Source organism: Dromiciops gliroides, chromosome 2, assembly GCF_019393635.1.
Source record: "Dromiciops gliroides isolate mDroGli1 chromosome 2, mDroGli1.pri, whole genome shotgun sequence".
NCBI classification, from domain to species: Eukaryota; Metazoa; Chordata; class Mammalia; order Microbiotheria; family Microbiotheriidae; genus Dromiciops; species Dromiciops gliroides.
In genome coordinates, this window is record NC_057862.1 from 375,226,116 (window position 1) to 375,242,947 (window position 16,832).

The 16,832-nt window shown below is 39.1% G+C and overlaps 1 protein-coding gene across 1 annotated transcript in view; it reads right to left on the bottom strand.

Annotated features, from left to right (window-relative positions):
• LOC122744024 (signal-regulatory protein beta-1-like) overlaps positions 1–16,438 on the bottom strand; it is a 40,399-nt gene extending 23,961 nt beyond the window's left edge. Inside the window, exons 1-2 of the mRNA XM_043989323.1 lie at positions 16,380–16,438; positions 7,988–8,137 (exon numbers count right to left, since the gene is read on the bottom strand). Of these exons, the coding sequence (XP_043845258.1) occupies positions 7,988–8,060 (73 nt within the window). The 5' untranslated portion in view covers positions 8,061–8,137; positions 16,380–16,438. The remainder of the gene's footprint in view (positions 1–7,987; positions 8,138–16,379) is intronic.
• Between the last annotated feature and the right edge of the window lie 394 nt (positions 16,439–16,832).

Sequence of the window (16,832 nt, forward strand, 5' to 3'; positions counted from 1 at the left end):
TTGGTAGAGATAACTGGCAAAGGAGAAGGAAAGGCAGAGCTTTTAGACCATGGTCACTAGGACCTAGCTAAGAGGCAAGGAACCAAGAAGTGAAGGAAAGAGGGGAAAAGAAATGGTGTTTGAAAGGGGACAGCAGAAACTTGTGAATGAGAAATTATGAAAAGCTAGAAGTGAGAAGTGAGAGGGGAGATTGGCACCGGGGACTCTGGGATGGTTATTTAGCTTGAGCCAAGACTGAGAACTGGAAAGTCTTCCTTTTACATCCCCAGGACATTTGACCTGGATGCCTTCTGCCCCTATCACATTGTAGTTTTTGCTATATTATTTTCTGTCTGCATCATATTCCTACCTCAACATGTTGCTAACTTTCTAGAGCAGAGGGACCAAGCTGGTTTTACACCATTGCATCCCTGCTATGCATTCCAGGGCTTTACATATATTATATATGTAAGAAATAATCAGATAATTGATTTGAAAGATCCTTACAAATCAGGTCAGAGGGCCTGGGGTCAAGTTCCAGCTTTACCACTTAATAGTTATATGACATTGGGCACATCCTTTAACATCTATGACCCTATATTTCCTCATTGGTTAAATGGAAATGATGGAAACGACCAAGATGGCGGAGAGGAAGCAGCAAGCTGCCTGAGCTCTCCTTCTGTTCCCTCAAAACGAACATTAAATCAAGCCTCTGGACGGATTCTGAAACTACAGAACCTGCAAAGAGACAGAGAGACACAGTCCTCCAACCAGAGATAATTTAGAAGACTTCAGGAAAAGGTCGGTCTGACTCGGGCAAAAGGGAGGCCCAGCGCAGGGCAGCAACCCAGCGCCGAGGGGGTCGGGGCAAGTCAGCAGGAGCTGCGGGCCACAGCCGAACAACTGAGGCTCCCGGAACCTGGTTCAAAAATCTGGTGGCCAAGGACAGTGGAAAAACTTACCTGCACTGGCCGAGAGGGCCACGAACGGCGGGATCAGACGCAGGGGTCTGGCGCCTGGCTGGCCGAGCACAATCATACAGGAAGTGCAGGGCGGGGCATCTCCACACACCATAAAGGCCTCAGAGTAAAAGCCCGGTCACACAGCACCTATACACCTGCACAAGAAGCCCAAAACAGGGACCCTGGTGCCCCCAGAGCAGACCTCAACTTAAAGAATAAATAAATAAGCTGCAATAATGAGTAAGAAGCAAAAAAGAGCCCTCTCCATTGAGAGCTTCTGTATCAATAGGGAAGAAGCCAACACAAACTCAGATGAGGACAATAGCCTCAAATTGTCTACATCTGAAGCCTCACAAGGGAAGGTGAATTGGTCGCAAGAACAAAAAGCCTTCCTGGAAGAGCTCAAAAAGGATTTTAAAAATCAATTGCAAGAGGTAGAAGAAAAAATGGGGAGAGAAATGAAAGCAAAACAAAAAAACTATGAAAAAAGAATCAGCAGCTTAGAAAAGGAAGCTGAAGAAAACAAAGCCTTAAAAAATTCATTTGGCCAAATGGAAAAAAAGTTGCATAATCTCACTGAAGAAAACAATACCTTAAAAAATTCACTTAGCCAAATGGAAAAAAAGGTGCATAATTTCACTGAAGAAAACAGTACCTTAAAAAATTCACTTAGCCAAATGGAAAAAAAGGTGCATAATCTCACTGAAGAAAACAGTACCTTAAAAAATTCACTTAGCCAAATGGAAAAAAAGGTGCATAATCTCACTGAAGAAAACAATGCCTTAAAAATTAAAGTGGGACAGTTGGAAGATAAGGAATCCATGAGACACCAAGAATCAGTCAAGCAGAATAAAAAAAATGAAAAAATAGAAGAAAATGTGAAATACCTCATTGGAAAGACAACTGATCTGGAAAACAGATCGAGGAGAGACAATTTGAGAATCATTGGACTGCCTGAAAGCCATGACCAGAAAAAGAATCTAGATACCATATTCCAGGAAATTATTAAGGAGAACTGCCCTGATATCATAGAATCAGAGGATAAAATCATCATTGAAAGAATCCATCGATCACCTCCTGAAAGAGACCCCAAAAGGAAAACTCCAAGGAATATTGTAGCCAAATTCCAGAATTATCAGGTGAAGGAGAAAATACTCCAAGCAGCCAGAAAGAAGCAATTTAAATATCATGGAGCCACAGTCAGGATTGCTCAGGACCTGGCAGCTTCAACATTAAAGGACCGCAAGGCTTGGAATATGATATTCCGGAAGGCAAAGGAGATTGGATTGCAGCCGAGAATCTATTACCCAGCAAAAATGTGCATTTTCTTTCAGGGGAAAAGATGGACATTTAATGACATTGGCGACTTTCAATCTTTCCTGGTGAAAAGACCAGAACTGAATAGAAAATTTGATCTCAACATACAAGACTCAAGAGAAGTTTAAAAAGGTAAACAGAGGGGAAAAAAAAAAGTTACCCTATTAGGTTAAACTGTTTATATCCCTACACAGGAAGATAATACTCATAACTCTTAAGAATTGTAAATGTATTTGGGCAGAGAGAAGGACTTTATATAGAGGGTATAAATATAAATTGTCTTTGATGTGATGATACAAAAGAATTAAGGGGATAAAAAGGGAGTCTATGGGGAGGAGAGGAAAGGGGAGGTGGAATGGGATGAATTATATCATATGAAGAGGTGGAAAAAAACCTATTATAATAGAGGGAAAGAAAGGAGGGGGGAACATGGTTTCAACCCTATTCTCATTAGATTTGACTCAAAGAGGGAATAACATATACGTTCATTGGGATAAAGAAACTTAACTCATTCTTTAGGGAAACAAAAGGGGAAGGGAAAGGGGGGGGCTGATAGAAGGGAGGACAAAAGCAAGGGAGAAAAGGGTAAAGAAAAGGGAGGGGGGTGATAAAAAGGGAGGGCAGATTGGGGGAGGCAGGGGTAAGAAGTAAAACGTCAGTGAGGAGGAATAGGGTGAAAGAAGGGGGGAAAAGTACAAAGGGGGTAAATAGAATGGAGGGGAATAGACAGTCAGTAATAATAACTGTGAATGTGAATGGGATGAACTCTGCTATAAAACAGAAGCGAATTGCAGAGTGGATTAAAAACCAGAACCCTACAATATGCTGTTTACAAGAAACACATTTGAAGCAGAGAGATACACACAGAGTAAAGGTAAAAGGCTGGAGCAGAATATATTATGCCTCAGCTAAAGTAAAAAAGGCAGGGGTAGCAATCCTTATCTCAGACAAAGTGCAGGCAAAAATAGATCTCATTAAAAGAGATAAGGAAGGAAATTACATCTTACTTAAAGGTACTATAGATAATGAAGTAATATCAATATTGAATATGTATGCGCCAAGTGGTATAGCATCCAAGTTCTTAGAGGAGAAGTTAAATGAGTTACAAGAGGAATTAGATAGTAATACTATACTAGTGGGGGATCTGAATCTCCCCCTCTCAGAATTAGATAAATCTAGCCAAAAAATAAATAAGAAAGAAGTGAAAGAGGTGAATAGATTACTAGAAAAGTTAGACATGATAGATGTCTGGAGAAAATTGAATGGGGATAGAAAGGAATATACCTTTTTCTCAGCAGTACATGGCACATTTTCAAAAATTGACCATGTATTAGGGCACAAAAACATCATAGTCAAATGTAGAAAGGCAGAAATAGTAAATGCATCCTTCTCAGATCATGATGCAATAAAAATTACATGTAAGAAAGAGCCAGGGAAAAGTAGAATGAAAATCAATTGGAAACTAAATAATTTCATTCTAAAGAATGAATGGGCCAAACAAGAAATCATAGAAACAATCAATAACTTTATCCAAGAGAATGACAATAATGAGACAACATACCAAAATCTATGGGATGCAGCCAAAGCAGTGCTTAGGGGAAAATTTATAGCTCTAAATGCTTACATGAATAAGAAAGAGAAAGAGGAGATTAATGAATTGGGCATGCAACTTAAAAAGCTAGAAAAAGAACAAATTAGAAATCCCCAATTAGACACTAAATTAGAGATCCTGAAAATTAAAGGAGAAATCAATAAGATTGAAAGCAAAAAAACTATAGAATTAATCAATAAAACTAAGAGCTGGTTTTATGAAAAAACCAATAAAATAGATAAAATATTGGTTAATTTGATTAAAAAAAAGAAAGAAGAAAACCAAATTACCAGTATCAAAAATGAAAAGGGTGATGTTACCACCAATGAAGTGGAAATTAAAGCAATAATTAGGAAATATTTTGCCCAACTGTATGCCAATAAATTTGACAATCTAAATGAAATGGATGAATATTTACAAAAATACAAACTGCCCAGGTTAACTGAAGAGGAAATAAAATCCTTAAATAAACCCATATTAGAAAAAGAAATTGAACAAGCTATTAATGAACTCCCTAAGAAAAAATCCCCAGGGCCAGATGGGTTTACGGGTGAATTTTACCAAACATTTAAAGAACAATTAATTCCAATATTATACAAATTATTTGGAAAAATAGGTGAAGAAGGAGTTCTACCAAATTCGTTTTATGACACAAATATGGTGGTGATACCAAAACCAGGCAAAGCAAAAACAGAGAAAGAAAATTATAGACCAATCTCCCTAATGAATATTGATGCTAAAATCTTAAATAAGATATTAGCAAGGAGATTACAGCAAGTGATCACCAGGATAATACACTATGACCAGGTGGGATTTATACCAGGAATGCAGGGCTGGTTCAACATTAGGAAAACTATTAACATAATCAACCACATCAATAAGAATACCAACCAAAATCATATGATTATCTCAATAGATGCAGAGAAAGCTTTTGACAAAGTACAGCACCCATTCCTAATAAAAACACTAGAGAGTTTAGGAATAGGGGGAGCTTTCCTTAGAATAATAAACAGTATCTACCTAAAGCCATCAGCAAGTATTATATGCAATGGAGATAAATTAGAGGCCTTCCCAATAAGATCAGGGGTGAAACAGGGATGTCCATTATCACCCCTATTATTTAATATTGTTCTAGAAATGTTAGCTTTAGCAATCAGAGAAGAGAAAGGAATTAAAGGAATTAGAATAGGCAAGGAGGAAACAAAACTATCACTCTTTGCAGATGATATGATGGTATACTTAAGGAATCCTCGAGAATCAAGTCAAAAATTACTTGAAACAATTAGCAACTTTAGCAAAGTAGCAGGATATAAAATAAATCCACATAAATCATCAGCATTTCTATACATGACCAACAAAGTCCAGCAGCAAGAGATAGAAAGAGAAATTCCATTTAAAGTAACAGTAGGTAATATAAAATACTTGGGAGTCTACTTGCCAAGACAAACCCAGGAACTCTATGAACACAACTACCAAACACTCTTCACACAAATCAAATCAGATCTAAATAATTGGAAAGATATCAATTGCTCATGGATAGGCAGAGCTAATATAGTAAAAATGACAATACTGCCTAAATTAATTTACTTATTCAGTGCCATACCAATCAGGCTACCTAAAAATTATTTTATACAGCTAGAAAAAATAATAACAAAATTCATCTGGAAAAACAAAAAATCAAGAATATCCAGGGAAATAATGAAAAAAAATTCACAGGAAGGTGGGTTAGCGGTACCAAACCTGGAGCTTTACTATAAAGCGGCAGTCATCAAAACTATCTGGTACTGGCTAAAAAATAGAGTGGTAGATCAATGGAATAGGCTAGGCTCAGGAAATGCAGTAGTAAATGACACTAGTAATGTAGTGTTTGATAAACCCAAAGACTCCAGCTTCTGGGATAGGAACTCAGTATTTGACAAAAACTGCTGGGAAAACTGGAAGATAGTATGGCAGAAATTAGGCTTAGACCAACATCTTACACCTTATACTAAAATAAGGTCAAAATGGATACATGATTTAGACATAAGAGGTGATACCATAGGTAAATTAGGAGAGAAAGGAATAGTGTACCTATCAGATCTTTGGAAAGGAGAACAGTTTTTGACCAAACATGAGATAGAGTATATTATAAAATGCAAAGTGGATGATTTTGATTATATTAAATTAAAAAATTTTTGTACAAACAGAAGCAATGCATCCAAAATTGGAAGGGAGGCAGAAAGCTGGGAAACAACTTTTGAGGCCAGTGCTTCTGATAAAGGCCTCATCTCTAAAATATATAGGGAATTAAATCAAATTTATAAGAATCCAAGTCATTCCCCAATTGAGAAATGGTCAAAGGATATGAACAGGCAGTTTTCTGATGAAGAAACCAAAGCTATCTATTCCCATATGAAAAAATGCTCTAAATCTCTAATGATTAGAGAGATGCAAATTAAAACAACTCTGAGGTACCACCTGACACCTATCAGATTGGCTAAAATGACAAAAAGGGAAGATAATAAATGTTGGAGAGGCTGTGGGAAAATTGGAACACTAATGCATTGTTGGTGGAGCTGTGAGCTGATCCAACCATTCTGGAGAGCAATTTGGAATTATGCCCAAAGGGCGATAAAGCTGTGCATACCCTTTGACCCAGCAATCCCACTTTTAGGTCTTTTGCCCAAAGAAATCATGGAAGGGGGAAAGGGACCCACATGTACAAAAATATTTATAGCTGCTCTTTATGTGGTAGCAAGGAATTGGAAGTTGAGGGGGTGCCCATCAATTGGGGAATGGCTGGACAAGTTGTGGTATATGAATACAATGGAATACTATTATGCTATAAGAAATGATGAGCAGGAAGAGTTCAGAGAAACCTGGAGGGTCTTACGTGAGCTGATGATGAGTGAGATGAGCAGAACCAGAAGAACATTATACACAGTATCATCAACATTGAGTGTTGACCTACTGTGATGGACTATATTCTTCTCACCAATGCAATGGTACAGAAGAGTTCCAGGGAACTCATGATAGAAGAGGATCTCCAAATCCAAGAAAAAAAAAAAGAAAGAAAGAACTGTGGAGTATAGATGCTGATTGAACCATATTATTTCTTTTGTTTTGGGTGCTGTTGTGTTTTTTTTTCTATTTTGAGGTTTTGCATCACTGCTCTGATTCTTTCTCTTGTAACAGGATTAATGCAGAAATAGGATTAATGTTATTATGTGTATATATATGTGTGTGTGTATATATATATCTATATGTATATGTATAGAGATATATAGATATAACCTATATCAGATTACCTGCTGTCTAGGGGAGGGGGGGAGGGAGGGGAGGGAGGGAGAAAAATCTGAAATTGTAAAGCATGTATAAACAAAAGTTGAGAACTATCTTTACATGTAACGGAAAAAAAAATAAAATATCTCATAAGAAAAAAAAAATGGAAATGATGATATTGTACTACTTACTTCATAGAGCTATTCTGTGTCCAAACATTGTAAGTTATAAATCCCTTTAGACATGCCAAATGCTGGTAATATATTATTGTTATCTAATCCTATGCTGTCATTTTAGGTCCAGACAGGTTCAGAGATTTATCCAAACAAATACATCAAATTAGGGTCATATATGGAGGTAAATCCTAGGCTTTCTGACACTCACTCCACAGCTCTTACCTCCACACTTTCTGTCTATACCTCTACTGATACAGAATATTCAGAGGTTTCCCAGTCACCTATGAAATGTTCCAGAAATACTAACAGTGGGGGAATCTCATCACAAAGGAAGGACCACTAGACAAGTCAAGAAGACTGAGAGGTATGTCGCTTTCCATCTTTGTAACCAGAAACACACCGTTTCTAAGTCTCATTTGCCTTATCTGAAAAATGGAGGCAATAATATGAGGGCTCTCTATCTCGCCTGTACTTCTGAGAGGAAACCATTATATAAAGAATAGCATTCTAGAGAAAGAAGAGGTTTATGTAAACCATAGGCTCATATATTTTCTAGTCCTTTTCAGCATTTGCCTGGCTGTGAAGGTCCTTGGTGGTGACACTATTCACAGACAACCACCCTGACAGTCCATAATGGTCTGTCCTGATGTATCACAAACTTCTGGATTCTTTGCTCTTTCCCCCCAGGGTTCCCTACTCACCAGAGAAGCCAAGAAGCAGAATCAGCAGCCAGGAAGGCAGAGAGGAACCAAGTAGGTAGAGGAGGCTGGACATTGTGATGGGTGTTTGGTGCTTCCTCTCTGTGTCTGACTCTTTGCTGATCTGAATTCATAGAATGGACACGGGATCTTCTGCAGGGAGAAATTGGAGTCAATCACACTCCACTCTGCTAACTGGATAACCAGCTGGTGTAAGGGAACTTCTTCTTGGCTGAGAAATGGGAAGTAGGAGGGATTTCGGTTCAACTTCCTTCAGTCTCTTTTTCCCAAGTCTTGCTGGGAATGCTAATAATAGTCCCATTTTTATGCAATTCATATATATATATTTCATTTTTTTAAATGGCAGGGCAATGAGGGTTAAGTGACTTGCCCAGAGTCATACAGCTAGTAAGTGTTAAGTGTCTGAGGCCAGATTTGAACTCAGGTCCTCCTGACTCCAGCGCCGGTGCTCTATCCACTGCGCCACCTAGCTTGCCCCTATCATTCATTTTTGTTTTGTTTTGGTTTGGTTTGGTTTTGCGGGACAATGGGGGTTAAGTGACTTGCCCAGGGTCACACAGCTAGTAAGTGTCAAGTGTCTGAGGCCGGATTTGGTATCATTCATTTTTTAAAAGTCATGTAGTGGCTCCCTATTGCCTAGAGAGAAAACACTTTACTCCTTAACTTGACTTTTAAAGGCATCTACAGTCTAGCTCCAACCTATTCTTCCTACTTTATATCACACAACTCACTTGTGTATTCAATATCCTAGAAACCCCCAGACACTCCTTGGTTCATAAGCTCATCCTAGCATCTCTTGCCTCTGTGGACATGCACATGCCACTCCTCCTGCATCTTCAGCCCTGAATTTGAAATCCTTCTTTTCTTTTATGGCTAAATTCAGGGGGTACTTTCTCTAGCAAATATTGCTGAAAACTGTCCTGTTCTCTTCTCTTTATCTAACAATGATTTCTATCAAATTTTCTTAGACGTCAACCTGAATTTCTTGTCTCTATGAAACACTATTTCTAGTGTGTTCTTGTTGTTCTGTCATTTTATGCATGTCTGATCATTCTTTGTGATTCCATTTGGGGTTTTCTTGGCAAAGATACTAGAGTGGTTTGCCATTTCCTTCTGTAGTTCATTTTATAGATAATGAACCTGAGGGAAACAGGGTTGGGTCACCCAGGGTCGCATAGCTAGTAAGTCTCTGAGGTTGGATGTGAGTCTAGGCCCTGCACTCTATCCATTGAGCAACTTAGTTGTGCCATGTAGTTTGCTAGTTGCATATATATTACAATATAGAAGACTGAAAACTCCCTCAGGATAAAAATTCTCACTATTTTTATCTTCATTTGCTCAGGATATATTACATAAAGTAGGTAAAGAAAATTATCTGTTAAATTGAATTGAATGAACAACCACCATTTGGTCTCTACTAAGATTCATTGCCTAAAGTTAAATTTCAAAGATGTAATAGGTAGTGGGTTATAAAGGATGTAGACATCTCGAGTTGGCTCCTCTCCCCATCCACATGAGAGGGCTGTGACACAGGAATCTAGGATACACTGTGGGGAAAGAAGAAAGGAACCATGGAGAAGAGGAGACAAACTAGGAGTCACTGAATGAGGATCATCAAGAAAGTGGAGCCTAACAAGGAAGTGAACAGAGACCTAGAGCTCAGAGATTTAGGAAAACAAAGGCCCAGAAATTGATTTCCATGCAGGACATTAGAAAGCCTCCCACCCATTTTTTTTTTTTTTTGAGCACTGCATCCTGACTTCTCCTTTGTCTTGTCCTTATTGGTAAGCTTCTTGAGAAAAGGGATTATGTCATGCTTCATCTTTGAAGGAGATCTGGTGTCCTCAAGACAAGTAGTTGGGGATTGGGGTGAGGGTGGGAGTCTTCACTGCTGAGAAGGGAGACTGGACATAGGAGGGAAGGTTAATTGGCCTGCATAATGGTTCCATGATATCTTTGAGTGATGGCTATAGAAGTAAAGCAGAGAAAAGAAGTCTGATGTTTCATCACCTGGTTACACAATAGGAATTAGGGAAAAGAGAGTGAAGGAGGCTCCTTTGTCTAAGTTTGTTCCTTGTTTAATTTAGGGAAAGTAAGAGTTGGGAATTCAGGGATCTCAGGACTCACAGGGCTTGAGGAACACACATATTCCTGGTACAGTAGGTACAGGTAAGAGTTGGTTGAGGGGCAGCTAGGTGGTGCAGTGGATAGAGCACCGGCCCTGGAGTCAGGAAGACCTGAATTCAAATTCGGTCTCAGACACTTAACACTTCACTAGCTGTGTGACCCTAGGCAAGTCACTTAACTCCAATTGCCTCACCAAAAAAAAAAAAAAAAAAGAGTTGTTTGAAAGGTGGACACTAAAGGTGGATGAGCCATCCTGAAAAGGGTTCAGGAAGCCCTCACACCAGAGATGATACTTCTCTCTAAAATCTCATTAACTTTTCACTTGTGGCTTCAAGAAGTCATATCATGTGCAGCATCCACACCTCAGTAAAACTATCTTGACAGATGGGCTAAACTAGATTGGCAGTAACCAATAGGCCTCAAACCTATTGATGAGTTATGGGAATGTATGGCATTGTGAAGCATTTGAAGACTTCCCCCACTTGGAATAGGGAGATGAGAATAATTTATTCCAACAATCATGAAAGCAGCTGAATTAGGTGCTGTGGAGGGTTTAGAGCTTGGTCAGACATTGAACATGCCAAGGTCATCCACTGCATTCCAGGCCATTGCTGGTCATCCTGGCTATTTTTTTTGCCACTGAACTTAAAAGACTCTGTAAGAGAGGGTAAAGCTGATGATTTTGTTCAACTCTGCTTCACTTAAATCCAATTCACAAGCAAGTCAGAACATCACTGGTCCTCTTTGAAAATGAAAGATGGGGGCAGCTAGGTGGCACAGTAGATAGCTCACCAGCCCTGGATTCAGGAGAACCTGAGTTCAAATCCAGACTCATACACTTAACACTTACTAGCTGTGTGACCCTGGGCAAGTCACTTAACCCCAATTGCCTCACCAAAAAAAAGAAAAAAGAAAAAAAAAGAAAATGAAGGATGAACAATGTTTGCTACTCATTGACCAGTGTGAATAAACTAAGGCACATTGATTGAATCAACCCATTATTCTTCCTTTTCCTGAAAGTAGGAAAGACAAAAGATTTTAAAACTATAAAGGACTTCAGAGACCAGGGCATCCAACCAATTCAATAATGGAAACTACCTTGTGGGTGAGAGTAATTTATTTTGATTGGATGCCTACCCTGAATAGTTTTGATTTTTAGAATTGGTCAAAATGCACAGCCTCTTTCTCTCATCCCTGCTCTTTCTTGCTGGCTCCAGCAGGTGAAGAATATAGTTGTTCACAACACCTACACCATAATCAGAAATAGGGGAAAGGGAAAGGAGGACTTCCTCCTTCCCATGCTTTCCCTTTTACCCCTTGGCTCCAAGAAATAGGGAACCTGGGGGGATTGTTTCTCTTCTGTTTTGTTTATCCTGACTTTTCCTTTGTCTCATTCTTATTCTCTATTCTTTTCCCATTGCTACTATTAGGAGTTAAGTTCCTTGAGAGAAGGGATTGTATCATCTTTCATCTCTGATAGGGTTATGTTGCCCTTGATACAATTACCTGGGGGTTGGGTTGAACATATGATATTTGATTGTGGAGGAAGGGAGACTGAAGCTAGGAGGGGAGGCCAATATGCCTGTATAATGATTTCTTCAGGTGGTGGCAGTAGATGTAACAGAGGGAGAATCAGTTAGGAATTTCATCTCCTGGCTATATAATAGGGTTGAGAAATAGCCCAGTCAAAGGGCTCCTTTGCTTAGGCTTTGTTGCCTATTGTGGTAAAAAAACAGAAGTTTTAGCTGAATCATTTGAGAATTGAATGCATACCACTGAAGCGGTTTTTTTGAAGGACCGCCCTTTTGGGGAGGAGACCTCGACAAACAGCCGTGCACCTGCTGCTGCTGCTCGGAGAGTGTGGCCAAGCAAGCCATACTTCCAGGATGCCAACTTAAAACTGAGTAGTAGAACGGAAGTTCGCTCTCTGTCTCGCACTCTCTGGCCTGACTGCGTAGGCTTTGGTGATCGGCTCTGGTTCTCGGCCTGGCAGGCAGTTTGGGGATTCAGTGAGTTTTATAATAGAATATAGACTAAGCTTAGATCTAGGATTATTCATTTGTATTTCTACTTTCCTATTTCCCTAATCAGTATCACCTGTTTGTTATCTAATTAATTCCCAAACAATAAAAGCTAATCCCTCACTGATTAAAGCTCAGAGGCTTCTTTTTCTTATTGGCCTGGAAGATATATAAGGGAAAAGTTCAAAGGGGAGTTTAATGATCTTATATCCAATTTTAAATCTCACACTATCGATTGATTCAGGGGATGTAGAAAGTTGAGATCCAGAGACACTGAGGGTTCACACAGCTGGAGGGACATACTTCTGGTTTACCAGCTACCCAATGACTAGAATGATTCTCCTGAAGCCACAGTGGTTGAATCCAATGTCATCTTCTCTCTTTTCCTGAAAGTTGACAGGAAGATCTCATAAGATGAAAGATTTTACAGCTGGAAAGGACCTCAGAGATCTGGGCAGCCAACCCTCTGATGAAGACATCAGGCCCATTGAAGTTCTATTGACTTGTCCAGAATAAAACAGCTAGTAAATAGCAGAGCAAGAATTGGGGTTTGTATCCTCTGAAACCAAAACCAGTGAGGCAAGCTCTCTTCCTGTGTCTTCTCCCTTCGAATACAGGACTCTGAGTTTTGAGCCTGGTCATAGAATTGAAAGGAAGAGGTGGACCTGGGGAGAGGAAGTAGGGAGGTGTCATGATTGGCATTTCATTGGCCTTCACCATGACCTTGACTTTCTCATTGCAAAGTTCTTCTGCTCCAGCTATCTCTCCCATCGAGGAAAATATCATTTCCACTCTGTTCTCCTTCCCTCCCCTTTTCTCTTCTTTTTTCTCTTCGCCTATGCCTTTCCCTCCCTTCCTCTCTTTCTCTTCTCTCCAATTATTTCTACATTGTCTATTTGTTTGTTGATTGTTTTTTATTCTAAACTTGAACACTAAAAAGGAGCTTTGCTATACAGATAACAGAACATAAATGGGATTCCGTGTGAGACTGTGAATCTCCATTTCATATAATTTGGTTTTATTTTTACAGAAGTATATAATAAATTGAGTGTTGCCTTTAAAACAATGTTGCCTGTGCTTCCTTTTGACCTCTCTTCACGTGTTTCCAAGCCACAGGAAGCATCTGAGACCAGAGCTTTGAATTCTTGAGTGTATTATACAGTGATAGGCCCTAGTAGAGATGTGATTCACAATTCATTTGAGAAATGAATTGATTTGCTACATTTCCTGGTTATGTAAGGAATGGCTATGAGGACTAAAAAGAAAGAAATATATTTTTTTGAACCCTTGGGTTTGGAAGAGAATATTTTCTATTTGTGGGCTGTCTGATTCTAAGAGAGACAATGGGTATGCTGTTACCAAGTACATGTTTTCTTATGTATTGGTCAGTTTTGTATTAATTTGATGAAAAAACACAGTAAGCAGTTAAGTATACCCTGTCCATTTCTGGAAGTCCAACTCCATTATCCCAGAGTCACATAAACCTCAGTGAAATATAATTAGACTAAGGAAAGGTTGTATTTAACAGGAGGTGGTGGGTATATGATGTAATTCAAGTTTTGTAAATTCATATTAACTAAACATCCTAGACTGTCAGTTAATTTAGTCCCAAAGAGATGAAGAGCTATGGGAATGCAAGTTGATCACTTTCTGAGAAGAATAGAGAGCTTGTTTGGTTTTCTCCTGTTAGCTTCACAGGGATGAGCCCAAAACTTCCAGGTTGAGTATGGCACTTGACCAGCGCCTCAACTTTTATTTAAACAAGATCGAGTGAGTGTGTAGTCTTACAATATGGTAGCTAAACAAATGGCTCCAAAATGCCTAACTTCTGCCCTCACATCAAAGAGTGAGCTGGGGCTCTATAGAGCCAATGATTAAATAGGGAAGTTTGGATAGGGAGAGGGTTTAGGGGGAAAGATAATGAATTCAGTTTTGAATATAATGAGTTTAAGATGTGTACCAGACATCTGGTTTTAGAGATCAGAATGGCACTTGGAAATATGAGATTAGAGATCAGCAGAGAAGGTGGGTCAAGGCAGGTATATTTTTAAGAAGCATCATCTTTTGGATGGCAATAAAATCCATGGGAAATGACAAGATCACCAGGTGAGATAGTAAAGAGGGAGAAAAGACAGGGATGGAGAAGAGAACCATATAGGATACGTATAGCTAGAGGGCATGACATGAGTGAGGATCCAGCAAAGGAGCCTTCAAAGGAGTGTCTAATATGCAAAAGGACAGTGAGAAGAAAGTGGTATCCATAAAACCTAGACAGAAGTGAGTCTCAAATAGAAGAGTGTGATCCACTGTGTCAAAGACTAGAGTGGCTGAGAGAAGGAGGAGTAACAAAAGATCATTGGATTTGGCAACTAAAGAAGCATTGATTACTTTGAAGAGAATAGTTTCAGTGGAAAGATGAGGTGAGAAACTAGATTGTAAAGCATAAGAGGGTGAGAACAGAGATAGTAGAGGCACCTACTGTTGATAGCTTTTCAAGGAGTTTAGTCAAAAATAGCAGAAGAGATAGGTGAAGAGAGTTGTTGATGATGGAAAGATCAGGTGAAGGGTATTTTTTGAGAATGGTGTAAACATGGGGTTATTTTGGGGCAGCAAAGAAGGAGCTAGTAGACAGGTAGAAAGCATAGATAAGTGATAGAATGGGGATGAAAAAGGGATCAATCAAAGAGACTTGATAGAATGGGATGACTTGCACAGACTAAGCATTAGTCTTGATAATGAGTAATATTAACTTCTCAAGTGACACAAGGATTTAGAAAGAAATGGTTGCAAAATGCATAGGAATTTTATGTGATGAGGAGAGGAGATGAAGGAGTGCAAGGTGAATGACTTCAGGTTTTTTTTCTGTGAAATATGAAACGAGGGAGGGAGGGAGAAAAATCTGAAATTGTAAAGCTTGTATAAACAAAAGTTGAGAACTATCTTTACATGTAATGGAAAAAATAAAATACCTTATATGTAAAATTAAAAAAAATTAAAAAAAGAAATATGAAACAAAGTTCTCAGCTGGGAAGTCTCAGGTAAAGTCATCCATATGGGTTTGAGGAGGGACAAAATGGTTTGGAAAAGCCATTATGTAGAGTGTGATAGAGAGTAGGTAAGGGAGTCATAGTCTCATTGCCTATAGCAGCAATGAGGTCCCAGTTGAGGTTGTGAAACAAAAATGTGTAGTGGCCTCAATCAGAATGGTTGCATGATTTTCCCCACTTTTTTCATTATCATGTGTGTAGGACTGAAGGTAGTGAATAGTGGTAATGATCCAAGGCTGAGGTTTGGCAACCATTTTGAAGAGGGGTATAGGGACTCACAAGAAGAGCACAGTATAGAATTGAATTGGTTTACCAAAGATTCAAGACTAGGAGAAGAGCAGAGAGGGCCAAGTGCATTGGAGATGGCCTGGTAGAGAACTGAGGGGTCAAGGGATGGGGAATCAGAGTGAAGACAAAGAGTAGATTTGTTTTTGTAAGGGAAGCAGAGGGAGAGGTGGAAAGATAATAGATTATGCTCAAATAAGGAGATTTCAAAATTCTTGAATAAGGCAAAAAGTTGAATAAGGCAAGATCAATGGTATGACCATCTTTCTGTGTGCTTGAGGTGGCATGGAAGAACAGGTCATGGGAAATAAGTAGGTGGAGGAAGTGAATGGCTAGGGTGTTTGAGGGAATGTTAATATGTATGTCAGAATCCCTTAGTATGAAGGTAGGAGCTGAGGAGGAGAGAAAAATGTGAACTCGTTATAGAACTCATTGAGGAAAAAAGGAGAGTGATCTGGAAGTCTGCAGATAATAGCTATTAGAATTTTGATTGGGGGTAGCTAGGCGGCACAGTGGATAGAGGCCCTGGATTCAGGAGGACCTGAGTTCAAATCTGCCCTCAGACACTTAACACTTACTAGCTGTGTGACCCTGGACAAGTCATTTAACCCCAATTGCCTCACTAAAAAAAAAAAAAAAGAATTTTGATTGGGTAATAGATGTAAATCACATGAACCTTGTGAGATTTAAAATTGGATATTAGATCATAAATCTCCCCTACTTAACCCTTCCCTTAATTTATCTCCCAGACTAGTAAATGGAAGAAGCTTCTGGTTTTCTAGATAGAGCCTTTATTGTATACAAGGTGTTGTTGATTAGAAGGATAGAAAAATAGAAATACAGTACAAATCGTCTTAAATCTAAGCTTAGTCTATATTCCTTATAAAAACTCACCAAACCGATTTAGGCCACCTTTGGAGTGAGTCAGACCGTCTGTGCCACGCCGCCAGGAGTCCCGCCAAGCCGGTAAAAAAAAGCTACTCCTTCCCAAGCTGTTTTTGGAAGCTTATTTATAGATCTGGAACAGAGGCGGTCCTTACACACTGCTTCAAGGTTATTGGTTGGCATCATCCAAATCCATTGTCTTTGAAGGTGTTCTCAAGTTGAGTTCACAGTCTAGTTTCTGAGAATTACACCTTCTTAAGGGATAGCCAGGTATGATCACAATCCAATTAACTTGATACAATCCAATTAACTTGAAGTAGGCTTAATCAGCAGTCAATCACTCTCACTTGATTTAATCAGTCTTGATTAATCTCCAGGTGGGTCTTTGAGTATCTGCTAAATCCCATTATTTCATCACAACCTTAAAGGAGGAGAGGTTACTGAGTAATGGAGGTAGGGGGA